This window comes from Salmo salar, chromosome ssa28 (genome assembly GCF_905237065.1).
Source record: "Salmo salar chromosome ssa28, Ssal_v3.1, whole genome shotgun sequence".
Lineage (NCBI taxonomy): Eukaryota > Metazoa > Chordata > Actinopteri > Salmoniformes > Salmonidae > Salmo > Salmo salar.
In genome coordinates, this window is record NC_059469.1 from 38,823,467 (window position 1) to 38,850,891 (window position 27,425).

A 27,425-nucleotide genomic window follows, 5' to 3' on the forward strand; every position below is an offset into this window, starting at 1 on the left:
CTACCTGGCTGGCTGGCTACACACACAGTGTGAAGGTTATTTACAGTAGGAGATGGGCTTCTATCATCTTCAATCATTCTATTTGGGCTTCGATCTAAAAGGTAGCTAGCAAATGTGAAACGGATTGCAGTGACAAGAGTTGACAGCTGTATGAGTTCACCATTTACACAACATATGCTGCAACCTTTTGTAATTTTAATAGTTTGTTTCATATTGGCTGGCTTCCAACAATAGCTGAATTTGCAAAGCTAGCGAGCACCAATTCCGTTTCAGTGGTGTTTGCTATAATCTTTGCTACCCGGGTTAAATAAAATAAATAAAAGTTCCCTTGCTACAATTTAGCTTTTGCAACGAGACCATTAAATATATTTAAGACAATGGTAGAAGAGAGTGTAGTCCTGTTCAGTTTGGACTTCAGTTTATCGCTAACCTTATCACAGGGACTTTGAAGCACTAACTTACATCATCTGCATGCTGATCTCGGAATAAATTGACGATAGCAAAGATTCCATGTTTGACGAGGCCACAAATGGAATAGGTACTAGCTAGCTTAATAGTTAATATTTGCGCGCTAGCTCTGCATATTCAGCTAGTGTCAGTTACGTTCATTGAGTGCCTTTCAGACAGTAGACACGACCCCTCTGTTACCTTGCCAGTGGATCAAATCATTGTGAGGAAAAGGGTGGGGGGGGGGCCAATCACGAGCTATTAAGTGTCTATAATCAGCACAATTGCTTTCATTGCGTATTATTAATATTATTTAAATTACATAGTTATGTTTCAGTGATATATTGGGGGGGACAAATCATATTTTTCCCAGGATGGGGGGGGTCGTGTCCCCCCCGTCCCCCCTGGGATTTCCGCCCCTGTCTGTTCTACAGACAGCCCTTTGAGGTAAAGGGGAGAGAGACATAATACCTCTCAAATAATATTACATTAAGTACACTACTTTTGACCAAGATCCATATGGCCCATAGCGCTCTGGATGGGAGACCAGATGCTGCTGGAAGTGGTGTTGGAGGGCCAGTAGGAGGCACTCTTTCCTCTGGTCTTAAAAAAATACCCAAATGCCCCAGGGCAGTGATTGGGAACATTGCCCTGTGTAGGGTGATGTCTTTCAGATGGGACGTTAAACGGGTGTCCTGACTCTCTGTGTGTCACTACAGATCCCATTGCACTTATCGTAAGAGTAGGGGTGTTAACCCCTGGTGTCCTGGCTAAATTCCCAATCTGACCCTCATACCATCATGGTTCACCTAATCATCCCCAGCTTCCAATTGGCTCATTCATCCCCCCTCCTCTCCCCTGAAACTATTCCCCAGGTCGTTGCTGTAAATGAGAATGTGTCCTCAGTCAACTTACCCGGTAAAATAACGGTAAAATAAATAAAATAAAAAATAGTGAACGGGGCTCCAATTACAACGTAAACATTGTCAATATGAGATGTGCTGCTATGGTTGTACCTACACTAACAAAGCAAAGACAAAGCACACAAAACAGACATTCAAATGTGAGACTAAGGATCATCATGTTAATGTCACCAGTCGAGTGAACGTTAATAATATATAACAATAATATATAACAATAATGAAGTTGAGAAACCACCAAGCAGCACTGTCAACATTAATTTACTTACATACTGGCTTATCCCAGGTCAGTTTTGTCCCATGGTCATTAACAATAATTACAACTCAAACCGATCTGGGAGGAGAATACCACTGGACATGGACAACAAAAGATTAAATCATGATGGAATAGGCCGAGAACTTGATTTGTTGGGCGCTGGACGAGATGCAATATGCCAAGATATTGGTGAAATCTTCATGACACATGATTTGTAGCCCCACTACATTTCACTACATTCTAGTGTTCCAAACATTCTAGAACATGTTAACCTGTTAAAGGGATAGTCCAAGATTGTCAATTAAGCCCTTTCCCCCCCCCCCACCCCCTCTCTCTTACCCAGAGTGAAATTAACCATCTTTTATGTCTCTGCGTGGAGTTTCTCATAGACTTCCAGGCATTGCGCTAACGCTAGTTAGCAACGGCTCCCAAAACTAGCTTCAACGTTCTTCAAAACAGCATGCAGATACCTACAAATGGTGTCCATGAGTTCATCTGACTCCAGAGAAGTAAAAGGGGCTTTATTGCCAAACTCTGGCAGTAACCCTTTAACGGTTATCATGGTGGTGGGGGGAAATCCCCTTCTCAGTGTGTTTTTGATAGAAATGTAATATCATCAGTGGATAAATGGCTGAAAAACCAATACATTTGACTTTATTCAGGAAAGGACATACAGTATGAAATGCAATGTTAACTACTCTTACCTAGAAACATTCAGAGTTTAAGACGTCATTTATTTCAGAGGCATTAGCTATACACTCAACGATAGGAAAGATGAAAGCCTGCCATGACTTACAGAACAAAGGCTCAACTGGAGTCAAACTGTTAGGGGAAGGTGTGTGTGTGTGTGTGTGTGTGTGTGTGTGTGTGTGTGTGTGTGAAACCGTTTCAAATCAATGCCTTGCTTGGACAGTATAGACTAGTGTAGAATCTAACAATGACATTGTTGCGGTGGCCACAGTTCAGTATCGCCCAGGGTCGTATTCATTAGTGTCCACCGTAGAAAAATATTTTTGAAATATGTTTTTGCAAACAAAACGAGAGTTTCTATTGGATAAATTCAGGTAGGTCTTCTTGGGTATGAAGCTACAAGCTTGGCACACCTTTATTTGGGGAGTTTCTCCCATTCTTCTCTGCAGATCCTCTCAAGCTCTGTCAGGTTGGATGGGGAGCGTCGTTGCACAGCTATTTTCAGGTCTCTCCAGAGATGTTCGATCGGGTTCAAGTCCGGGCTCTGGCTGGACCACTCAAGGACATTCAGGGACTTGTCCTGAAGCCACTCCTGCGTTGTCTTGGCTGTGTGCTTAGGGTCGTTGTCCTGTTGGAAGGTGAACCTTCACCCCAGTCTGAGGTCCTGAGCACTCTGTAGCAGGTTTTCATCAAGGATCTCTCTGTACTTTACTCCGTTCATCTTTCCGTCGATCCTGACTAGTCTCCCAGTCCCTGCTGCTGAAAAACATACCCACAGCATGATGCTGCCACCACCATGCTTCACTGTAGGGATGGTGGAAGGTTTCCTACCATGTCCTTCAGTCACCAGATCTCAACCACAATATACCATGGCCTTCTCAGTCTCCAGATCTCAACACAATATACCATGTCCTTCAGTCACCAGATCTCAACCACAATATACCATGGCCTTCAGTCACCAGATCTCAACACAATATACCATGTCCTTCAGTCACCAGATCTCAACCACAATATACCATGTCCTTCAGTCACCAGATCTCAACCACAATATACCATGGCCTTCTCAGTCTCCAGATCTCAACACAATATACCATGGCCTTCAGTCACCAGATCTCAACACAATATACCATGTCCTTCAGTCACCAGATCTCAACCACAATATACCATGGCCTTCAGTCACCAGATCTCAACCACAATATACCATGGCCTTCAGTCACCAGATCTCAACCACAATATACCATGGCCTTCAGTCACCAGATCTCAACACAATATACCATGTCCTTCAGTCACCAGATCTCAACCACAATATACCATGGCCTTCAGTCACCAGATCTCAACCACAATATACCATGGCCTTCAGTCACCAGATCTCAACCACAATATACCATGGCCTTCAGTCACCAGATCTCAACCACAATATACCATGGCCTTCAGTCACCAGATCTCAACACAATATACCATGGCCTTCAGTCACCAGATCTCAACCACAATATACCATGTCCTTCAGTCACCAGATCTCAACCACAATATACCATGTCCTTCAGTCACCAGATCTCAACCACAATATACCATGTCCTTCAGTCACCAGATCTCAACCACAATATACCATGGCCTTCAGTCACCAGATCTCAACCACAATATACCATGGCCTTCAGTCACCAGATCTCAACCACAATATACCATGGCCTTCAGTCACCAGATCTCAACCACAATATACCATGTCCTTCAGTCACCAGATCTCAACCACAATATACCATGGCCTTCAGTCACCAGATCTCAACCACAATATACCATGGCCTTCTCAGTCTCCAGATCTCAACCACAATATACCATGTCCTTCAGTCACCAGATCTCAACCACAATATGCCATGTCCTTCAGTCACCAGATCTCAACACAATATACCATGGCCTTCAGTCACCAGATCTCAACCACAATATACCATGTCCTTCAGTCACCAGATCTCAACCACAATATACCATGGCCTTCAGTCACCAGATCTCAACCACAATATACCATGGCCTTCAGTCACCAGATCTCAACCACAATATACCATGTCCTTCAGTCACCAGATCTCAACCACAATATACCATGTCCTTCAGTCTCCAGATCTCAACACAATATACCATGGCCTTCAGTCACCAGATCTCAACCACAATATACCATGTCCTTCAGTCACCAGATCTCAACCACAATATACCATGGCCTTCAGTCACCAGATCTCAACCACAATATACCATGGCCTTCTCAGTCTCCAGATCTCAACCACAATATACCATGTCCTTCAGTCACCAGATCTCAACCACAATATGCCATGTCCTTCAGTCACCAGATCTCAACACAATATACCATGGCCTTCAGTCACCAGATCTCAACCACAATATACCATGGCCTTCAGTCACCAGATCTCAACCACAATATACCATGGCCTTCAGTCACCAGATCTCAACACAATATACCATGTCCTTCAGTCACCAGATCTCAACCACAATATACCATGGCCTTCAGTCACCAGATCTCAACCCCAATATACCATGGCCTTCAGTCACCAGATCTCAACCCCAATGAACACTTATTCTGGAGCGGCGCCTGACACAGCGTGTTTTCCACCGCCATCAACAAAACACCAAATTGTGTCGTTTTCTCGTGGAAGAACGGTGTCACATCCCTCCAATAGAGTTCCAGACACTTGTAGGATCTATACCAAGATGCATTGCAGCTGTTCTGTCTGGTGGTGACCCAACGCCCTATTAAAAGACACTTTATGTTGGCGTTTCCTTTACCGTGGCAGTTACCTGGATATCCCACAACGGTTTCCTGAGCAGCTTAAAAAACTGATCCTTCACATTATGTATCGCTGTCATAAAATGTTCATACGATAGACTGTTATAATTGGAACTGCCGTTGAAAATGTATGCACTCACTACGGGAAAGTCGTTCTGGGTAAGAGCGGCTGCTAAATTACTAAAATGTAAATGTAAATTATTGTACTTGATGCATTTGCAATATGGATGTCTGTGATTGTGTTTCACATGGGCTCTAGTAGTCACAGGGCTGTAAAATATAATATATTCCATTTAGCATTTATAAACTCAGCAAAAAAAGAAACGTCCTCTCACTGTCAACTGCGTATATTTTCAGCAAACTTAACATGTGTAAATATTTGTATGAACAAGATTCAACAACTGAGACATAAACTGAACAAGTTCCACAGACATGTGACTAACAGAAATTGAATAATGTGTCCCTGAACAAAGAGGGGGGTCAAAATCTAAAGTAACAGTCAGTATCTGGTGTGGCCACCAGCTGCATTAAGTACCGCAGTGCATCTCCTCCTCATGGACTACACCAGATTTGCCAGTTCTTACTGTGAGATGTTACCCCACTCTTCCACCAAAGCACCTGCAAGTTCCCGGACATATCTGTGGGGAATGGCCCTAGCCCTCACCCTCCGATCCAACAGGTCCCAGACGTGCTCAATGGGATTGAGATCCGGGCACTTCGCAGAACACTGACATTCCTGTCTTGCAGCACTTTTTGCCAGTCCTGTCTGGTCCAGCGACGGTGGGTTTGTGCCCATAGGCGACATTGTTGCCAGTGATGTCTGGTGAGGACCTGCCTTACAACAGGCCTACAAGCCCTCAGTCCAGCCTCTCTCAGCCTATTGCGGACAGTCTGAGCACTGATGGAGGGATTGTGCGTTCCTGGTGTAACTCGGGCAGTTGTTGTTGCCATCCTGTACCTGTCCCGCAGGTGTGATGTTCGGATGTACTGATCCTGTGCAGGTGTTGTTACACGTGGTCTGCCGCTGCGAGGACGATCAGCTGTCCGTCCTGTCTCCCTGTAGCGCTGTCTTAGGCGTCTCACAGTACGGACATTGCAATTTATTGCCCTGGCCACATCTGCAGTCCTCATGCCTCCTTGCAGCGTGCCTAAGGCACGTTCACGCAGATGAACAGGGACCCTGGGCATCTTTCCTTTGGTGTTTTTCAGAGTCAGTAGAAAGGCCTCTTTAGTGTCCTAAGTTTTCATAACTGTGACCTTAATTGCCTACTGTCTGTAAGCTGTTAGTGTCTTAACGACAGTTCCACAGGTGCATGTTCATGAATTGTTTATGGTTCATTGAACAAGCATGGGGAAACGGTGTTTAAACCCTTTACAATGAAGATCTGTGAAGTTATTTGTATTTTTTATGAATTATCTTTGAAAGACAGCGTCCTGAAAAAGGGAAGTTTCTTAATTTCTTTTTTTTTGCTGAGTTTATATGATAATATTCTCAGACACCAACTGATACAAACGTTACACCTTAACAAAATAACACGTATGATAAATCCTGAGTGCATCATTTTACTGCACAGAATCAGACACTACATTGGACTAGTTATATAGAAGTACTACAGAGTACATTACATGTGTACTAGACACTAGATTTGTTACTTGGTTTATGCATATAATAGGAAAGCTGCTCAGCATATGGTTCAGCCCACTGACTGACTGACTGGCTGCACAAATTAGTGCTACAAAAACATTTCAAAAGGGACATTTGTTTCATATTTATTGAAGCGTTTCCACTATGTGGAACCAAGACTTTTGAACAGGACAAGTGAAATGTCTCTAAAATGACAGTATATAGGAGATATATGCACATAGCCTGGCTAAACCAGACAATGCTCAGAAGGGTATACCACAAAAGCAAGATCAATGAGTTAAGCCAGCGAACTTGCCTAAATATTCTGAAATAACTGTTTATCGTTTTAGAAAGATGAGCTTGAAATGGGAAATGGTCTAGTTGATTCAACAACCAAAAACGGACATCTGAGTTTATCTTTCTTTAAAATTACCCAGAAAAATCAAATCATTATTATATCTAATAGTTGTTTAAGTCATTGATTCTGCTTTGTAATAGACCCCCCTCCGAGGTTAAACCAGATCTGTTCGGCCAGAAGGCCTCACTTCGGAAGGAAAACTAAGCTGATCATTGGTTCTGTCGGTGGAATATTGTAACGACTTGAAGAGAGAACATTGACATCATGATTATGGCGACAGAATTACCTGAAAGAAAAAGGTCAGAGAAGGACAAATAAAAAACAATGCAGTTGGTGTCATCCATTTTAGTTTTTCACCGATAAAAATCGGATAGTATGCCAGGATGTTCAAGTGAAACAACATAAAAAAATACCAACATCTAAAAACCGTTGATCACATCTTCCTGCATTTAAGACTCATTTGTCTGCGTCCCACATTGCACCTGTCTGTTCTGTCCTGACTGAGCTGTGATGTTTGCTATAAAACGTTTTACATGTCAACATATTAACCCACCACGCACAATACAGCACTGTAGCTGTATAATGCCATTTCTATCAATAATCAATGATGATTTTTTACTTTAATTTTTTACAATATAGACCACTACGTGATAAGAGTATCTCGCTGTTGTCATTGGATGACGCTAGGCATCCTTAAACCAATCAGAGCCCATCTAGAGTCGGCAGAACTCGGTAACTCGTAGACTATCCTCTACAATCTCATTATTTCTTATCCAGTTTTTCTCCCCCACAAAAAAAAATAAAATGTTCAAACCAACAGACAATCTTTAGTACAGTGACGTAAACACCAAAATAAAGAGGCTTGTCTTGTATAGGACCTTGTATGATATGAGAGCAGTTGGATGAGATAGATAGAACACAGAGACGAGCCAGTCAGAGCAAGGGCCAGGGGTCACATTCAGTAGGCAAACGTTGTGGAACGTTGCACATAGAAATGCCATGAATAGAGTTGCCATGATTCCTTATTTCTACATTTCAGAGGCATATTTTGTTCTACATGACATATATCTGAACGTTCACCAACGTTGGGCCCCTACTGAACGCCACCCCTATTAACAGGGGGAACTACATGTACACAGGTCACAGACCCAAGAGTTCAAGGGTCGAGTCCTCCCTCTACATAGGAACATTGTCCCACATAATCCTGGCTGGGAGAGGAGGAATGGCTGAGGTAGCAAAATTACGGAAACTTTCACAAAGTTCCTCGGGTTTTTCCAGAAATCCAAGAAACTTCTAACCAAGATGTGAAAACCCTGGGAACTCTGGGACAATTTTGTGAATTTTGCAACCATAGTTGTGGGACACAAAACAAGGTACAGGGTGGGCTGTCATATCCACTTCATATGTGCTTCCTGGGGGCATCCTCCTATCCTCTAGGGGCTCTAGACTGTCTTCTACCTTCAGTTATGTTAGGGCTCCATTAGGGCTCAGTCTGGAGCCGCAGTCCCACTTCTCTGGGCAGAACCGGCCAGAAGACAGAGTAACTGTGTTGTTTACGAGGTACAGTATCCATGTTACATGATCCATTCACGTCATTTTTAAATGGCGAAACAGTAGTTAAGTAATTAAAGTTCTCAGACCAACTTAAAATAACCATGCCTAAAAAAATAAATACAATTAAAAATAAAAGACACTATTTTACAAATCCCGAGTTTTTTTGTTGCTGACCAACATTGAAAAAGCTAAACATAAAAAGTAAACAGCAGTGAGGGGAGTGTTAGTTCAGTTTGTTACAGAGGTCGTCGTCATAGCGACCACCTTCCTTTTTTTTTTTTTTTTTACACAGGGCTGGAACCACCCGGAACCACCCGGAGACGGTCGGGACAGAGTAGGAGAGAGACCAGAGCAGGCTTAACATTGTGACGCTGACAGACATTTCATCGCCGTCTTCTCATTTAAAGCCGCTTGTTGTGAAGCAGCCTCTCGTGCAGAGACTATTGAGGATGCAATGCAGAACAGGCAAAGGATTAGGGGAAATGAAGATCCCTCCAACCCCTGTGAAGTCCGAGGCACGCCAGAGCGGCCATTCTAGACCTCTAGCAAACCACCACTCATGGTTCTGTGAGGAGGAAAAGACATGCGAGCCACAGCCACATCACCCCAACTAAGCCAAGCCAGTGTAGGGCACAGACACACACCTATCATTCTCTTTCAAGTGCAAGAATCTTCTTCCCATCTCAGTTGTGAGTGTGTTTGCGGGGCTCCCAGTGCAGTTTTTCTTAGCGGGTGGCTGTTCTCACTTCACAGTCCCGAGGCTCAGTTCAGTGGCAGCTCCTAGATCAACAGTTGGAAGGAGATAACTACTGCTAAGTGTCCCTGCTTTACTTTGCCATCAGAAAAGATAGATTCGTCATGAAGATATCAGAGAGAGTAGAGTCCTAGCGCCAGACTAGAGTCCTACAGTAGAGTCCTACAGTAGAGTCCTACAGTAGAGTCCTACAGTAGAGTCCTAGCGCCAGACTAGAGTCCTACAGTAGAGTCCTACAGTAGAGTCCTACAGTAGAGTCCTACAGTAGAGTCCTACAGTAGAGTCCTAGCACCAGACTAGAGTCCTACAGTAGAGTCCTACAGTAGAGTCCTAGCACCAGACTAGAGTCCTACAGTAGAGTCCTAGCGCCAGACTAGAGTCCTACAGTAGAGTCTTAGCGCCAGACTAGAGTCCTACAGTAGAGTCCTACAGTAGAGTCCTAGAGCCAGACTAGAGTCCTACAGTAGAGTCCTACAGTAGAGTCTTAGCGCCAGACTAGAGTCCTACAGTAGAGTCCTACAGTAGAGTCCTACAGTAGAGTCCTACAGTAGAGTCCTACAGTAGAGTCCTACAGTAGAGTCCTACAGTAGAGTCCTACAGTAGAGTCTTAGCGCCAGACTAGAGTCCTACAGTAGAGTCCTACAGTAGAGTCCTAGCCCCAGTGTTTTACAGGAGTCTGAGTGTCAGAGTAGCATCCTAGCAAGAGAATCCTAGTGAAGCAGTTGTTGAGTTCTTTACTAAGTAGTCTTCCTTTGTTAGTTAATGTAGACAGTAGTCCATCGCTCTTTCTCTCTCTCTCTCTCTCTCTCTCTCTCTCTCTCTCGTCTTTGCATTTTGGTGTTAGTGTAATCTCTGGGGGGAAATGATATGCTGGAGAACTGTTGTCCATGGCCTAAGCTGAAGAGGAGTGAAAGGCATGAGAAAGGTATTTTTGTTGCTGTGTTCGTTAGTGTAGACAGAGAAATAGTCCGTCTCTCTCTTGACTCAAGGTGTTTAAGGTTTTAGTGGTCTCTTCGTGTCTGATAGAGCTGTCTGTCAGTCCGTTTCAGCTCCGTAGCTTCATTCACTAGATCAGTGTATCCATGCCGTCAGTCACATTACACCCGAGTCTCTTCTTCTCTCTCCCCATCCTCTGTCTCCATCCCGACAACTGTCTCCGGCATCCCCTCACGTCAGTGCCGCACCTCGTTAGCGAGAAGACTGTCCTCGCCACTCTGGAAGGAAAAAGGGAGCAGAATACTTTACTGTCCATTCACTTGGAGAGAACTGTTTATGCTCGAGGACACACACACACACACACACACACACACACACACACACACACACACACACACACACACCAAGGAGTTAGAAGCTGCAGCACTTAAGAGCACAACTGCATCTATAATACAAATCACGCTCTGGCTCACTACGCACCAAGATTTTTCCCAGTCAGAGCTGGGATTCTAACCAGCAACCCTCCAGTTGCTGGCTCGCTTCTTAAACCACTAGGCTACCTGGAAGTCGGCCTCATTGAGGCTGTTCCCCACTTGGATGATCTCCTCGTCCTGCGAGCCTTCGCTGACCCCGCTGCCAGCCGAACCCAGCTCGTCTAAGCTGGGATCCTGGAGCACCGAGGCAATGTACATCTGCTGTTGACGAGAAAGAAGAGAGGAGAGAGGGACGACATGAGGGAGGAAAAGAAAAGGAAGAATGGAGAAGAAAACAGGTTAGTGTCTGATATAGAAATAGCAAACATTCTAGAAACTCTTTAAAAATAGCGTTTTTCTAATATAACTGTCATTAACTTGAAAGTTGTTGCCAAAGAGAGCCGCGCAATTTTACATCTAACTAATTTTACATCTAACTAAGATGTTTGGTGCAGTATTTTGCAACGAAAAAATGTGCATGAAAACGAGTCGTCACTCGTTGAATGATAACAAAGTCTTTATTGAAGTATCCCTACTGTTGACCAATCACCGACGAAGGGACATGGACTTAGGCTCCGAACTTCAGTTTGCCTCCAGAAAAAAATATTGTGTGCCCGAAAAGACCATCAACTGAAGTCCAAAAAGAATTAAAAACGTCACAAAATTTCGTCATAATATACAAACAGTTTACTGGTACTTACTGCTGACTTACTGGAGGGAGAGGTTTACTGGTACTTACTGCTGACTTATTGGAGGGAGAGGTTTACTGGTACTTACTGCTGACTTACTGGAGGGAGAGGTTTACTGGTACTTACTGCTGACTTATTGGAGGGAGAGGTTTACTGGTACTTACTGCTGACTTACTGGAGGGAGAGGTTTACTGGTACTTACTGCGACTTAGGGAGAGGTTTACTGGTACTTACTGGAGGGAGAGGTTTACTGGTACTAACTGCTGACTTATTGGAGGGAGAGGTTTACTGGTACTTACTGCTGACTTATTGGAGGGAGAGGTTTACTGGTACTTACTGCTGACTTACTGGAGGGAGAGGTTTACTGGTACTTACTGCTGACTTACTGGAGGGAGAGGTTTACTGGTACTTACTGCTGACTTACTGGAGGGAGAGGTTTACTGGTACTTACTGCTGACTTATTGGAGGGAGAGGTTTACTGGTACTTACTGCTGACTTATTGGAGGGAGAGGTTTACTGGTACTTACTGCTGACTTACTGGAGGGAGAGGTTTACTGGTACTTACTGCTGACTTACTGGAGGGAGAGGTTTACTGGTACTTACTGCTGACTTATTGGAGGGAGAGGTTTACGGGTACTTACTGGAAGGAGAGGTTTACTGGTACTTACTGGAAGGAGAGGTTTACTGGTACTAACTGCTGACTTATTGGAGGGAGAGGTTTACTGGTACATACTGCTGACTTATTGGAGGGAGAGGTTTACTGGTACTTACTGCTGACTTACTGGAGGGAGAGGTTTACTGGTACTTACTGCTGACTTATTGGAGGGAGAGGTTTACTGGTACTTACTGCTGACTTATTGGAGGGAGAGGTTTACTGGTACTTACTGCTGACTTATTGGAGGGAGAGGTTTACTGGTACTTACTGCTGACTTATTGGAGGGAGAGGTTTACTGGTACTTACTGCTGACTTATTGGAGGGAGAGGTTTACTGGTACTTACTGCTGACTTACTGGAGGGAGAGGTTTACTGGTACTTACTGCTGACTTATTGGAGGGAGAGGTTTACTGGTACTTACTGGAAGGAGAGGTTTACTGGTACTTACTGGAGGGAGAGGTTTACTGGTACTTACTGCTGACTTATTGGAGGGAGAGGTTTACTGGTACTTACTGCTGACTTATTGGAGGGAGAGGTTTACTGGTACTTACTGCTGACTTATTGGAGGGAGAGGTTTACTGGTACTTACTGCTGACTTATTGGAGGGAGAGGTTCGTGCTGCACGACCGTTCTCCACCCCATCCACATTCTCCACGTCAATCTGGAGGGGCGGGAGTGGGGGCGGCAAAGAGATGGGAGAAAATATCATCATCATAATAATAATAATTACAATATAATATATAATTCCACTGCAGAACATTCACAGTGATGACTTTTATACTATATCACCCTCAAACTCAACTCTGGACCTCAAAGCCAGTTCCACTGCTCGTTTTCATTGTTCCCCTCTAATCAGGGTCTGATTTAGACCTGGGACACCAGGTGGGGGATTCCCCACTAATCAGGGACTGATTTAGACCTGGGATACCAGGTGGGGGATTCCCCACTAATCAGGGACTGATTTAGACCTGGGACACCAGGTGGGGGATTCCCCACTAATCAGGGACTGATTTAGACCCGGGACACCAGGTGGGTGATTCCCCACTAATCAGGGACTGATTTAGACCTGGGATACCAGGTGGGTGATTCCCCACTAATCAGGGACTGGTTTAGACCCGGGACACCAGGTGGGGGATTCCCCACTAATCAGGGACTGATTTAGACCCGGGACACCAGGTGGGGGATTCCCCACTAATCAGGGACTGATTTAGACCCGGGATACCAGGTGGGGGATTCCCCATTAATCAGGGACTGATTTAGACCCGGGACACCAGGTGGGGGATTCCCCACTAATCAGGGACTGATTTAGACCCGGGACACCAGGTGGGGGATTCCCCACTAATCAGGGACTGATTTAGACCCGGGATACCAGGTGGGGGATTCCCCACTAATCAGGGACTGATTTAGACCCGGGACACCAGGTGGGTGCAATTAATTATCAGGTAGAACAGAAAACCAACGGGCTCCGGACTTAACTGTGTAAGAGTTGAATACTCGCTGATATATCATAAGGCCTTTAATCCTAAGAGTCTTCCACATGAGATGTACTGCTCTAAGATTGTAATAATGTAGAGACGGGTCTATAAATGCAAATTATAAACTCGGTGGTTCGAGCCCTGAATGCTGATTGGCTGACCGCCGTGGTATATCAGACCCGTATACCACGGGTATGACAAAACACTCATTTTTACTCCACTAATTTTACGTCGGTATTCAGTTTATAACAGCAATAAGGCAACTCAGGGGTTTGTGGTATATGGCCAAAGGACTCCGTGTTGTGTCGTGCATAAAAACAGCCCTTAGTCGTGGTATATTGGCCATATACCACACCACCTTATTGCTTAAATGTGTCTCATATTGCATATAGGATCGACAAGATAATGTTCTCAATGACTTTCCTGGTAAAATAAAGACAGAATGAAATTAAATCCACTGAACACTTCAACGTTATAAATAAGAAGATTCTCTGGCCGGTGCTGTTGTTTTTTTACCTTGTAGTTGTGAGCACTGAGATATTTGAAGTGTCCAAAGCAGACATGGGACAAGCAGACGATGATGGTGATGATCAGGACGCAGAAGGTAAACATAGAGGTAGGTGCTGAGAAACCTGAGAGAAGAGAAGAGAAGAAGAGAGAGAGAGAGAGAGAGAGAGAGAGAGAGAGAGAGAGAGAGAGAGAGAGAGAGAGAGAGAGAGAGAGAGAGAGAGAGAGAGAGAGAGAGAGAGAGAGAGAAAGACAGGAGAGGAGAGAGAGCAGAATTAGGCCGATACCAGCTAATTATAAAAATCCAGAAAGGAGACGTTAAATTCTACAACCACCTGAAAGGAAGTGATTCCCAAACCTTCCATAACAAAGCCATCACCTACAGAGAGATGAACCTGGAGAAGAGTCCCCTAAGCAAGCTGGTCCTGGGGCTCTGTTCACAAACACACCCCACAGAGCCCCAGGACATCAACACAATTAGACCCAACCAAATCACGAGAAAACCAAAAGATAATTACTTGACACATTGGAAAGAATCAACAAAAAAACATAGCAAACTAGAATGTTATTTGGCCCTAAACAGAGAGAACACAGTGGCAGAATACCTGACTACTGTAACTGACCCAAACTTAAGGAAAGCTTTGACTATGTACAGACTCAGTGAGCATAGCCTTGCTATTGAGAAAGGCCGCCGTAGGCAGACCTGTCTCTCAAGAGAAGACAGGCCATGTGCAACACTGCCCACAAAATGAGGTGGAAACTGAGCTGCACTTCCTAACTTCCTGCCAATGTATGACCATATTAGAGAGATATTTCCCTCAGACTACATAGATCCACAAAGAATTTGAAAACAAACCCAATTTTAATAAACTCCCATATCTACTGGGTGAAATACCACAGTGATCCATCACAGCAGAAAGATGAACTCCCATATCTACTGGGTGAAATACCACAGTGATCCATCACAGCAACAAGATGAACTCCCATATCTACTGGGTGAAATACCACAGTGATCCATCACAGCAGAAAGATGAACTCCCATATCTACTGGGTGAAATACCACAGTGATCCATCACAGCAACAAGATGAACTCCCATATCTACTGGGTGAAATACCACAGTGATCCATCACAGCAACAAGATAAACTCCCATATCTACTGGGTGAAATACCACAGTGATCCATCACAGCAGAAAGATGAACTCCCATATCTACTGGGTGAAATACCACAGCAGAAAGATGAACTCCCATATCTACTGGGTGAAATACCACAGCAGAAAGATGAACTCCCATATCTACTGGGTGAAATACCACAGTGATCCATCACAGCAGCAAGATGTGTGACCTGTTTCCACAAGAAAAGGGCAACCAGTGAAGAACAAACACCATTGTAAATATAACCCATATTTATGCTTATTTACCTTTTGTACTTTAACATTGTTACAACACTGTATATATACATAATTATGACATTTGAAATGTCTCTATTTGTTTGGAACTTTTGTGAGTGTAATGTTTAATGTTCATTTTTTATTGTTTATTTCATTTTTTGGTTTATTATCTATTTGACTTGCTTTGGCGATGTTAACATATGTTTCCTATGCATATAAAGCCCTTTGAATTGAGTGAGTGAGAGAGACGGTATGTACAGTTCCTTCAGTATGTATGTTCATTTTTGTACTTGAACTATTTGCACATCGCTACAACACTGTATATAGACATAATATGACATTTGTAATGTCTTTATTCTTTTGGAACTTCTGTGAGTGTAATATTTACTGTTAATTTTTATTGTTTATTTCACTTATGTATATTATCTACTTCACTTGCTTTGGCAATGTTAACATATGTTTCCCATGCCAATAAACCCCCTTGAATTGAGAGCGAGCGAAGGGTAGACACAGGAAAACCTGGCTCCCTGTAGAGGAAAGGCTGTGCAACCACTGCACCACAGCAGAACCTGAGACAGAACTGCATTTTCTGACAAAATGTAAAAAAAAAAAAAAAAACTATTAGAGTGTAATTTCCCCAAATGTCAAACCCTTATTCAAAGTTACAGCCTTGAATTCATTCGGAAAGTATTCAGACCCCTTGACTTTTTCCACTTTTTGTTACATTACAGCCTTAGTCAAAATAAAAAATGTCCCTCTTCAATCTACACACAATACCCCATAAGGACAAAGCAAAAACAGTTGTTAAAATGTTACACATTTATTACAAATAAAAACCGGTAATATCACATTTACATAAGTATTCAGACCCTTTACTCAGTACTTTGTTGAAGCAGCTTTGGCAGCGATTACAGCCTCGAGTCTTCTTGGGTATGACGCTATAAGCTTGGCACACCTGTATTTGGGGAGTTTCTCCCATTCTTCTCTGAAGATCCTCTCAAGCTGTCAGGTTGGATGGGGAGCTATTTTCTCGTTGCTGCACAGGTCTTCATCGGTTTCTCCAGAGACTGTTCGCAGAGTTCCCTGGGTTAGTCATCAATTGCCCTGGCCTTTTACTGAGGAGTGGCGCTCACTCTACCATGAAGGCCTGATTGGTGGAGTGTCCTTCTGGAAGGTTCTCCCATCTCCACAGAGGAACTCTGGAGCTCTGTCAGAGTGACCATTGGGTTCTTGGTCACCTCCCTGACCAAGGCCCTTCTCCCCCAGATTGCTCAGTTTGGCCGGGCGGCCAGCTCTAGGAAGAGTCTTGGTGGTTCCAAACTTCTTCCACTTAAGAATGATGGAGGCCACTGTGTTCTTGGGGACCTTCAATGCTGCATAAATGTTTTGGTACCCTTCCCCAGATCTGTGACTCGACACAATCCTGTCTTGGAGCTCTACGGATAATTCCTTCAACCTAATGGCTTGGTTTTTTTCTCTGACATGCACTGTCGACTACACACATTTGCAAAAATGTCTGAAAACCTGTTTTTGCCTTGTCATTATGGGGTATTCTGTGTAGACTGATGAGGGAAAAAAGTAATTTAATCAATTTTAGAATAAGGCTGTAACGTAACATAATGTGGAAAAGCGGAAAGGGTTCTGAATACTTTCTGAATGCTCAGTATGCATGAAAATATGGAGAGTGGTACTCAGCAATGTGTTGTATTGGATTTGCCCCAAAACATAACATTTTGTAGTGTTAGGTTTCTAATTTTGAGTAAATAACTCACGGACACTAGAGAAGCTTAACCAAGTTGAATTCTTCCCAAAGGATCGACACAGCTGTAATTCAGAAAACAGACATGGCTTCCCCTGTGGTGGTATTCATACCGCACTTTGGGTGGAGTCTCCTCCTTATAGCTAAACATCGCAACATTCTTGCTAAGCAGGGAACTAAGTGATATGGTTTCTCCCCTTATCATTACTGTAATGTGCCATTGTTTTTCCTTTGCACTCAGACCCTCCCAAGCTTCATTACATCTCTTTTGTAACTAAAGTTCATATACTTCTGAGTATAACAAAGTTCCAAGTTTAACCCCGAATCAAAACAGTATTCAGGGCAAAGGGTTAACTGGTTTGTCCATTTTTGTTTTTTGCAGTATTACTTTAGTGCCTTGTTGCTAACAGAAGAGATTTCAGATTTTAATGTTTAATTCATTTGTAAAAAATAAAAACATAATTCTACTTTGACATTATGGGGTATTGTATGTAAGCCAGCGACAACAAAAAAGAATCTAAATTTGATCCATTTTTAAAATTCAGGCTGTAACAATAAAATGTTGGAAAAAGTCAAGAGGTGTTGAACACTTTTTGAAGGTACTGTATATGAGACAGGCTGTTATGGCCCAGAACAGCCACTAGGTGGCGACCTCGTACCTGTGCGGAGAGTGGAGAAGAACAGGAGCCAGAAGAGACAGAGGATGGGTGCTGCCACCACCTGGTTCACGGCCCCAGAGTGGATCTTCTTGTCCAGCTTGGAGGGAAGGTAGGCATAGTACATGTTGTAGCGATCTGCCAGGTGTTTCAACAGCATGTACATCAGACCTGGAGGGAGGGAGGGAGGGAGGGAGGGAGGGAGGGGCAGAACCAGTCAGTGGGCCAAAAAACTAGATTGTCCATAAGCCCCACTACAGGGGTCCCCTCCCCTCTTCATTTTAGAAATGGAATGTGTCCCGGGAATATTGACTGTCAAACATTCACTAATCATTGTTACTTTCTCATAGTTATGCTGTCAGGTGGTAAATAACCTACTAGTCATGTGGTAAATAACCTACTAGTCAGGTGGTAAATAACCTACTAGTCAGGTGGTAAATAACCTACTAGTCAGGTGATAAAAACCTACTCCAGCCAGGTGATAAATAACCTACTAGCCAGGTGATAAATAACCTACTAGTCAGGTGGTAAATAACCTACTCCAGCCAGGTGGTAAATAACCTACTAGTCAGGTGATAAATAACCTACTAGTCAGGTGATAAATAACCTACTAGTCAGGTGATAAATAACCTACTAGCCAGGTGGTAAATAACCTACTAGCCAGGTGGTAAATAACCTACTAGCCAGGTGATAAATAACCTACTAGTCAGGTGGTAAATAACCTACTAGTCAGGTGGTAAATAACCTACTAGTCAGGTGGTAAATAACCTACTCCAGCCAGGTGATAAATAACCTACTCCAGCCAGGTGGTAAATAACCTACTAGTCAGGTGATAAATAACCTACTAGTCAGGTGATAAATAACCTACTAGTCAGGTGATAAATAACCTACTAGCCAGGTGGTAAATAACCTACTAGTCAGGTGGTAAATAACCTACTAGCCAGGTGGTAAATAACCTACTAGTCAGGTGGTAAATAACCTACTAGTCAGGTGATAAATAACCTACTAGTCAGGTGATAAATAACCTACTAGTCAGGTGGTAAATAACCTACTAGCCAGGTGGTAAATAACCTACTAGCCAGGTGATAAATAACCTACTAGTCAGGTGATAAATAACCTACTAGTCAGGTGGTAAATAACCTACTAGTCAGGTGGTAAATAACCTACTAGTCAGGTGGTAAATAACCTACTAGTCAGGTGATAAATAACCTACTAGCCAGGTGGTAAATAACCTACTAGCCAGGTGGTAAATAACCTACTAGCCAGGTGATAAATAACCTACTAGTCAGGTGAAAAATAACCTACTCCAGCCAGGTGATAAATAACCTACTAGTCAGGTGATAAATAACCTACTAGTCAGGTGGTAAATAACCTACTAGTCAGGTGGTAAATAACCTACTAGCCAGGTGGTAAATAACCTACTAGCCAGGTGATAAATAACCTACTAGTCAGGTGGTAAATAACCTACTAGTCAGGTGGTAAATAACCTACTCCAGCCAGGTGGTAAATAACCTACTAGTCAGGTGATAAATAACCTACTCCAGTCAGGTGATAAATAATTTTATTGAATTGTGTTCGATTGACAACGCAACCAAACATCAACATTTAAAGGAGATCCATCTACTGTTTGGATAATTCCATCTGTATCACGTAGTCTGGCTTCAATTCCAGGTTGAATCCAGTTTGAAACCTGTTTGATTCCAGTTTGTCTACAAATTAATAATTGATATGTTGGATCCACATCTCCATTTCAAGTTAAAGAATAGGACTCAATTCAATCAAACTTTACATCCAGTTTGAATCCAGTTTGAATCCAGTTTGAATCCAGTTTGAATCCAGTTTAAATCCAGTTTAAATCCAGTTTGAATCCAGTTTGAATCCAGTTTGAATCCAGTTTGAATCCAGTTTGATTTGATTGAGTCATATTCTTTATGTTTCGTGTATTTCAGATCAATCTTGGGTCCAATTTTAACAACAGCTGTTTATGACTCCCTAAACGCTGTATAGGCCTAAATAGCATTATTGATGATATAATTTATAAAGTATGGTTATATTTCAGTTGCTCTGTTGAACCTACCCTTTGGAATGACTTTGATAGCAACAGTGAATCTGTTAAGTGGAGACTCCTCAATAATTATTCTCAACATAGCACATTGGTAACAGCCTAGAGTTTTTATTTTTTCTTATAGTGGATATTATGTTGAAGATCTGACATTGTTTCAAAGGTATAAATTCAACATATTTTATACAAGGTTTGTCTATGTTGAAAATTGATTACCATAATCCTGTGGTTGAAATTTCACCTTCAAAACAATAGTTGATGACTTTGTGCAAATCCATTATATTTTCCACGGTGATTTTAACCCCTCTGTGCCCAGTGGCCAGTTAGTAACAGTGGATCTCAGCTCACCGAAGGGGACGATGATTGGACAGGTGATGCTGTATGTCATGACCACAGTGAAGACACACATCATCCAGGCATAGGCCGCCCCGAACTGGAACTCATACGCCTGGTGCTGCAGAGCATAGAAATAGAGTTATAGAACTGGAGTTATATTACTGAGTTATAGAACTGAGTTATACAAACTAGAGTTATAGAAATAGTTATAGAACTGGAACTCAAAGACTTGGTGCTGCAGAGCATAGAAATAGAGTTATAGAAACTAGAGTTATAGAACTAGAACTCATACACCTGGTGCTGCAAAGCATAGAAATAGAGTTATAGAACTGGAGTTATAGAACTGAGTTATAGAACTGAGTTATAGAACTGAGTTATAGAAATAGAGTTATAGAACTGGAACTCAAAGACTTGGTGCTGCAGAGCATAGAAATAGAGTTCTAGAACTGGAACTCATGCTTGATGATGCAGAGATACACACATTAACAGGAGGATATTATTATATGTCCTTAGGGAAGCTTAAGTTCAACAAAAGCATAGCTTGGTCAGGGTTGGGGTTCATTCCACTTCAACACAGTCAATTCAGGAAGTAAATTGAAATGTCAATTTTCTCATTGCTCTCCTCATTGAAATTTCAGTTTACTTCCTGAATTGACTGGTTTTAAATGTATTTGACCCTGACCCAGTCAGTAGCACAGTGTTTTCCCAACCCTGGTTCTCCAGTAGACCCAACAGTACATCCTGGAGGACCAGGGTTGGGGGAACACTGCAGTAACATATAACCAGAGAGGAAGAGGCGAAGTGAGAGAATTGACTCCACTCCAAAATCTGTCCACATGAAAATACAGCGTTAACCAGTGGAAGTGGGGATTTTATGTATGGGGGTCATTGAGTGTCGTATTTGGTCAACATAAAATGTAATTAGTAATTTGCAACGTGAGGCTTATTTGATCGAATAGAACTTGTGTGATGTTTAGGTTGTTACGAATGTACTGATTTAAGTGGACGAATGTGGCATTCTGGCAACTTTGACCAAAAAATATTTGGTGTTTTATGTCGGACATTTATTCCCATTGTTAGAGCGGTCAGTCGACTATCTCGTCAGTCCATAGATCATCTTTGATATAACTATTTTCCATCCTAGTAAGTGATGTAGTTTACGAGATGGAATAACTGAAGTCTTCCTGACCACCAGGTGGCGCTCCTCTACTCACCTTCTTGACGTTGCGTCTCTCGGCAGCAGAGCGAGCCAGACACAGCCGGGTCATATACATGAGCAGACCAGGGATCCTCAGCAGATCCATGGCGTTACCGATGAACGCTGACGCGATGACATAGTTCACGAAAAACGCCCCGTTGTCAGGCAGGAACACACACCTGGGGGGGAGGAGGACAGGAAATGACATCACAGCAATAACATACCTTTTTCAGACTATAGTACCAACCAGAACAATACTACGCTGGATTGGATTTGTTCTGTTTCTCTTCACATTATTCTTTCCAGCATGGTTTTTGAAACGATGTGGGACGCGTAACCAGGCCGGCCCAGTACGGGTCGGTACGACAGTGTGAAAGGGGGAAATTACAGACTAACTCCCTCCTAAATGACTATCCTAAACACAACAGCCAGTTAAATAAGGACACAATATGATGACAGAATATGGGAAGCTGTTCTGATTGGTCCAGAGGAGATAATTGTTACCTGCTAAGATAAGAACCACTACGTTAAGACTATGAGGTGGGGCGAAGACAGGAAATTACATCACAACAACAATATTACTCACTGAACCTCAGACCCTATTCACTCTGGATCTGACACGATTAAATAGGTGTGGTAACTCATTCTAGTCCTGCTGGCCAGGTAACTAATTCTAGCCCTGCTGGCCAGGTGTGGTAACTCATTCTAGCCCTACTGGCCAGGTAACTCATTCTAGCCCTACTGGCCAGGTAACTCATTCTAGCCCCGCTGGCCAGGTAACTCATTCTAACCCTGCTGGCCAGGTAACTCATTCTAACCCTGCTGGCCAGGTAACTCATTCTAGCCCTGCTGGCCAGGTAACTCATTCTAACCCTACTGGCCAGGTAACTCATTCTAACCCCGCTGGCCAGGTAACTCATTCTAGCCCCGCTGGCCAGGTAACTCATTCTAGCCCCGCTGGCCAGGTAACTCATTCTAGCCCCGCTGGCCAGGTAACGCATTCTAGCCCCGCTGGCCAGGTAACTCATTCTAGCCCCGCTGGCCAGGTAACTCATTCTAGCCCCGCTGGCCAGGTAACTCATTCTAACCCTACTGGCCAGGTAACTCATTCTAACCCTGCTGGCCAGGTAACTCATTCTAGCCCTGCTGGCCAGGTAACTCATTCTAACCCTACTGGCCAGGTAACTCATTCTAGCCCTGCTGGCCAGGTAACTCATTCTAACCCTGCTGGCCAGGTAACTCATTCTAACCCCGCTGGCCAGGTAACTCATTCTAGCCCCGCTGGCCAGGTAACTCATTCTAGCCCCGCTGGCCAGGTAACTCATTCTAGCCCCGCTGGCCAGGTAACTCATTCTAACCCTACTGGCCAGGTAACTCATTCTAACCCTGCTGGCCAGGTAACTCATTCTAACCCTACTGGCCAGGTAACTCATTCTAACCCTACTGGCCAGGTGTGGTAACTCATTCTAACCCTACTGGCCAGGTAACTCATTCTAGCCCTGCTGGCCAGGTGTGGTAACTCATTCTAACCCTACTGGCCAGGTAACTCATTCTAGCCCTGCTGGCCAGGTAACTCATTCTAGCCCTGCTGGCCAGGTGTGGTAACTCATTCTAACCCTGCTGGCCAGGTAACTCATTCTAGCCCTGCTGGCCAGGTGTGGTAACTCATTCTAGCCCTGCTGGCCAGGTAACTCATTCTAACCCTGCTGGCCAGGTAACTCCTTCTAACCCTGCTGGCCAGGTAACTCATTCTAGCCCTGCGGCCAGGTGTGGTAACTCATTCTAGCCCTGCTGGCCAGGTGTGGTAACTCATTCTAAACCTGCTGGCCAGGTGTGGTAACTCATTCTAGCCCTGCTGGCCAGGTAACTCATTCTAACCCTGCTGGCCAGGTGTGGTAACTCATTCTAACCCTGCTGGCCAGGTGTGGTAACTCATTCTAGCCCTGCTGGCCAGGTGTGGTAACTCATTCTAGCCCTGCTGGCCAGGTAACTCATTCTAACCCTACTGGCCAGGTAACTCATTCTAGCCCTGCTGGCCAGGTAACTCATTCTAACCCTGCTGGCCAGGTAACTCATTCTAACCCTGCTGGCCAGGTAACTCATTCTAGCCCTGCTGGCCAGGTAACTCATTCTAACCCTGCTGGCCAGGTAACTCATTCTAGCCCTGCTGGCCAGGTAACTCATTCTAACCCTGCTGGCCAGGTAACTCATTCTAGCCCTGCTGGCCAGGTGTGGTAACTCATTCTAACCCTACTGGCCAGGTAACTCATTCTAGCCCTGCTGGCCAGGTGTGGTAACTCATTCTAACCCTGCTGGCCAGGTAACTCATTCTAGCCCTGCTGGCCAGGTGTGGTAACTCATTCTAGCCCTGCTGGCCAGGTAACTCATTCTAGCCCTGCTGGCCAGGTGTGGTAACTCATTCTAGCCCTGCTGGCCAGGTAACTCATTCTAACCCTGCTGGCCAGGTAACTCCTTCTAACCCTGCTGGCCAGGTAACTCATTCTAGCCCTGCGGCCAGGTGTGGTAACTCATTCTAGCCCTGCTGGCCAGGTGTGGTAACTCATTCTAAACCTGCTGGCCAGGTGTGGTAACTCATTCTAGCCCTGCTGGCCAGGTAACTCATTCTAACCCTGCTGGCCAGGTGTGGTAACTCATTCTATCCCTGCTGGCCAGGTGTGGTAACTCATTCTAACCCTGCTGGCCAGGTGTGGTAACTCATTCTAACCCTGCTGGCCAGGTGTGGTAACTCATTCTAGCCCTGCTGGCCAGGTAACTCATTCTAACCCTACTGGCCAGGTAACTCATTCTAGCCCTGCTGGCCAGGTAACTCATTCTAACCCTGCTGGCCAGGTGTGGTAACTCATTCTAACCCTGCTGGCCAGGTGTGGTAACTCATTCTAACCCTGCTGGCCAGGTGTGGTAACTCATTCTAGCCCTGCTGGCCAGGTAACTCATTCTAACCCTACTGGCCAGGTAACTCATTCTAGCCCTGCTGGCCAGGTAACTCATTCTAACCCTGCTGGCCAGGTAACTCATTCTAACCCTGCTGGCCAGGTAACTCATTCTAGCCCTACTGGCCAGGTAACTCATTCTAACCCTGCTGGCCAGGTAACTCATTCTAGCCCTACTGGCCAGGTAACTCATTCTAGCCCTACTGGCCAGGAAACTCATTCTAGCCCTGCTGGCCAGGTAACTCATTCTAGCCCTGCTGGCCAGGTAACTCATTCTAGCCCTGCTGGCCAGGTAACTCATTCTAACCCTACTGGCCAGGTAACTCATTCTAGCCCTACTGGCCAGGTAACTCATTCTAGCCCTGCTGGCCAGGTAACTCATTCTAGCCCCGCTGGCCAGGTAACTCATTCTAGCCCCGCTGGCCAGGTAACTCATTCTAGCCCCGCTGGCCAGGTAACTCATTCTAGCCCTACTGGCCAGGTAACTCATTCTAGCCCTACTGGCCAGGTGGGGTAACTCATTCTAGCCCTGCTGGCCAGGTAACTCATTCTAAACCTGCTGGCCAGGTGTGGTAACTCATTCTAACCCTGCTGGCCAGGTGTGGTAACTCATTCTAACCCTGCTGGCCAGGTGTGGTAACTCATTCTAACCCTGCTGGCCAGGTGTGGTAACTCATTCTAGCCCTGCTGGCCAGGTAACTCATTCTAACCCTGCTGGCCAGGTGTGGTAACTCATTCTAACCCTGCTGGCCAGGTGTGGTAACTCATTCTAACCCTGCTGGCCAGGTGTGGTAACTCATTCTAACCCTGCTGGCCAGGTGTGGTAACTCATTCTAACCCTGCTGGCCAGGTGTGGTAACTCATTCTAGCCCTGCTGGCCAGGTAACTCATTCTAACCCTGCTGGCCAGGTAACTCATTCTAGCCCTACTGGCCAGGTGTGGTAACTCATTCTAACCCTGCTGGCCAGGTGTGGTAACTCATTCTAACCCTGCTGGCCAGGTGTGGTAACTCATTCTAAACCTGCTGGCCAGGTGTGGTAACTCATTCTAGCCCCGCTGGCCAGGTAACTCATTCTAGCCCTGCTGGCCAGGTAACTCATTCTAGCCCTACTGGCCAGGTAACTCATTCTAGCCCTACTGGCCAGGTAACTCATTCTAACCCTACTGGCCAGGTAACTCATTCTAACCCTGCTGGCCAGGTAACTCATTCTAACCCTGCTGGCCAGGTAACTCATTCTAACCCTGCTGGCCAGGTAACTCATTCTAACCCTGCTGGCCAGGTAACTCATTCTAACCCTGCTGGCCAGGTAACTCATTCTAACCCTGCTGGCCAGGTAACTCATTCTAGCCCTGCTGGCCAGGTAACTCATTCTAGCCCTGCTGGCCAGGTAACTCATTCTAGCCCTGCTGGCCAGGTAACTCATTCTAGCCCTACTGGCCAGGTAACTCATTCTAGCCCTACTGGCCAGGTAACTCATTCTAGCCCTACTGGCCAGGTAACTCATTCTAGCCCTACTGGCCAGGTAACTCATTCTAGCCCTACTGGCCAGGTAACTCATTCTAGCCCTACTGGCCAGGTAACTCATTCTAGCCCTACTGGCCAGGTAACTCATTCTAACCCTACTGGCCAGGTAACTCATTCTAGCCCTACTGGCCAGGTAACTCATTCTAGCCCTACTGGCCAGGTAACTCATTCTAGTCCTGCTGGCCAGGTAACTCATTCTAACCCTACTGGCCAGGTGTGGTAACTCATTCTAACCCTACTGGCCAGGTGTGGTAACTCATTCTAGCCCTGCTGGCCAGGTAACTCATTCTAGCCCTGCTGGCCAGGTAACTCATTCTAACCCTGCTGGCCAGGTGTGGTAACTCATTCTAACCCTGCTGGCCAGGTGTGGTAACTCATTCTAACCCTGCTGGCCAGGTGTGGTAACTCATTCTAACCCTGCTGGCCAGGTGTGGTAACTCATTCTAGCCCTGCTGGCCAGGTAACTCATTCTAACCCTGCTGGCCAGGTAACTCATTCTAGCCCTACTGGCCAGGTGTGGTAACTCATTCTAACCCTGCTGGCCAGGTGTGGTAACTCATTCTAACCCTGCTGGCCAGGTGTGGTAACTCATTCTAAACCTGCTGGCCAGGTGTGGTAACTCATTCTAGCCCCGCTGGCCAGGTAACTCATTCTAGCCCTGCTGGCCAGGTAACTCATTCTAGCCCTACTGGCCAGGTAACTCATTCTAGCCCTACTGGCCAGGTAACTCATTCTAACCCTGCTGGCCAGGTAACTCATTCTAACCCTGCTGGCCAGGTAACTCATTCTAACCCTGCTGGCCAGGTAACTCATTCTAGCCCTGCTGGCCAGGTGTGGTAACTCATTCTAGCCCTGCTGGCCAGGTAACTCATTCTAGCCCTGCTGGCCAGGTAACTCATTCTAGCCCTGCTGGCCAGGTAACTCATTCTAGCCCTGCTGGCCAGGTAACTCATTCTAGCCCTGCTGGCCAGGTAACTCATTCTAGCCCTGCTGGCCAGGTAACTCATTCTAGCCCTACTGGCCAGGTAACTCATTCTAGCCCTACTGGCCAGGTAACTCATTCTAGCCCTACTGGCCAGGTAACTCATTCTAGCCCTGCTGGCCAGGTAAATCATTCTAGCCCTACTGGCCAGGTAACTCATTCTAGCCCTGCTGGCCAGGTAACTCATTCTAACCCTGCTGGCCAGGTAACTCATTCTAGCCCTGCTGGCCAGGTAACTCATTCTAGCCCTACTGGCCAGGTAACTCATTCTAGCCCTACTGGCCAGGTAACTCATTCTAGCCCTACTGGCCAGGTAACTCATTCTAACCCTACTGGCCAGGTAACTCATTCTAACCCTACTGGCCAGGTAACTCATTCTAGCCCTGCTGGCCAGGTAAATCATTCTAGCCCTACTGGCCAGGTAACTCATTCTAGCCCTGCTGGCCAG

The 27,425-nt window shown here is 45.0% G+C and overlaps 1 protein-coding gene and 1 long non-coding RNA gene across 8 annotated transcripts in view; one reads left to right on the plus strand and one right to left on the minus strand.

Annotated features, from left to right (window-relative positions):
* Nucleotides 1–6,849: 6,849 nt before the first annotated feature.
* LOC106589956 (CSC1-like protein 2) overlaps nucleotides 6,850–27,425 on the minus strand; it is a 123,961-nt gene continuing 103,385 nt past the window's right edge. For all 4 annotated transcript variants that reach the window (XM_045710179.1, XM_045710178.1, XM_045710180.1 and 1 more), the window contains 7 exons: nucleotides 21,536–21,698; nucleotides 20,334–20,439; nucleotides 17,927–18,094; nucleotides 14,129–14,244; nucleotides 12,727–12,798; nucleotides 10,882–11,016; nucleotides 6,850–10,599 (listed from right to left, as the gene is read on the minus strand). In XM_045710179.1, the coding sequence (XP_045566135.1) occupies nucleotides 10,558–10,599; nucleotides 10,882–11,016; nucleotides 12,727–12,798; nucleotides 14,129–14,244; nucleotides 17,927–18,094; nucleotides 20,334–20,439; nucleotides 21,536–21,698 (802 nt within the window). In that variant the 3' untranslated portion in view covers nucleotides 6,850–10,557. The remainder of the gene's footprint in view (nucleotides 10,600–10,881; nucleotides 11,017–12,726; nucleotides 12,799–14,128; nucleotides 14,245–17,926; nucleotides 18,095–20,333; nucleotides 20,440–21,535; nucleotides 21,699–27,425) is intronic.
* LOC123731442 (uncharacterized) lies at nucleotides 11,528–12,713 on the plus strand. 4 transcript variants are annotated; one of them, XR_006762566.1, is made up of 4 exons: nucleotides 11,528–11,669; nucleotides 11,729–12,108; nucleotides 12,201–12,542; nucleotides 12,597–12,713. It is a non-coding gene; the product is annotated as an uncharacterized lncRNA (long non-coding RNA). The 4 variants fall into 4 exon arrangements; XR_006762564.1 differs by having other exon boundaries at nucleotides 12,239–12,542; XR_006762563.1 differs by having other exon boundaries at nucleotides 11,729–12,542.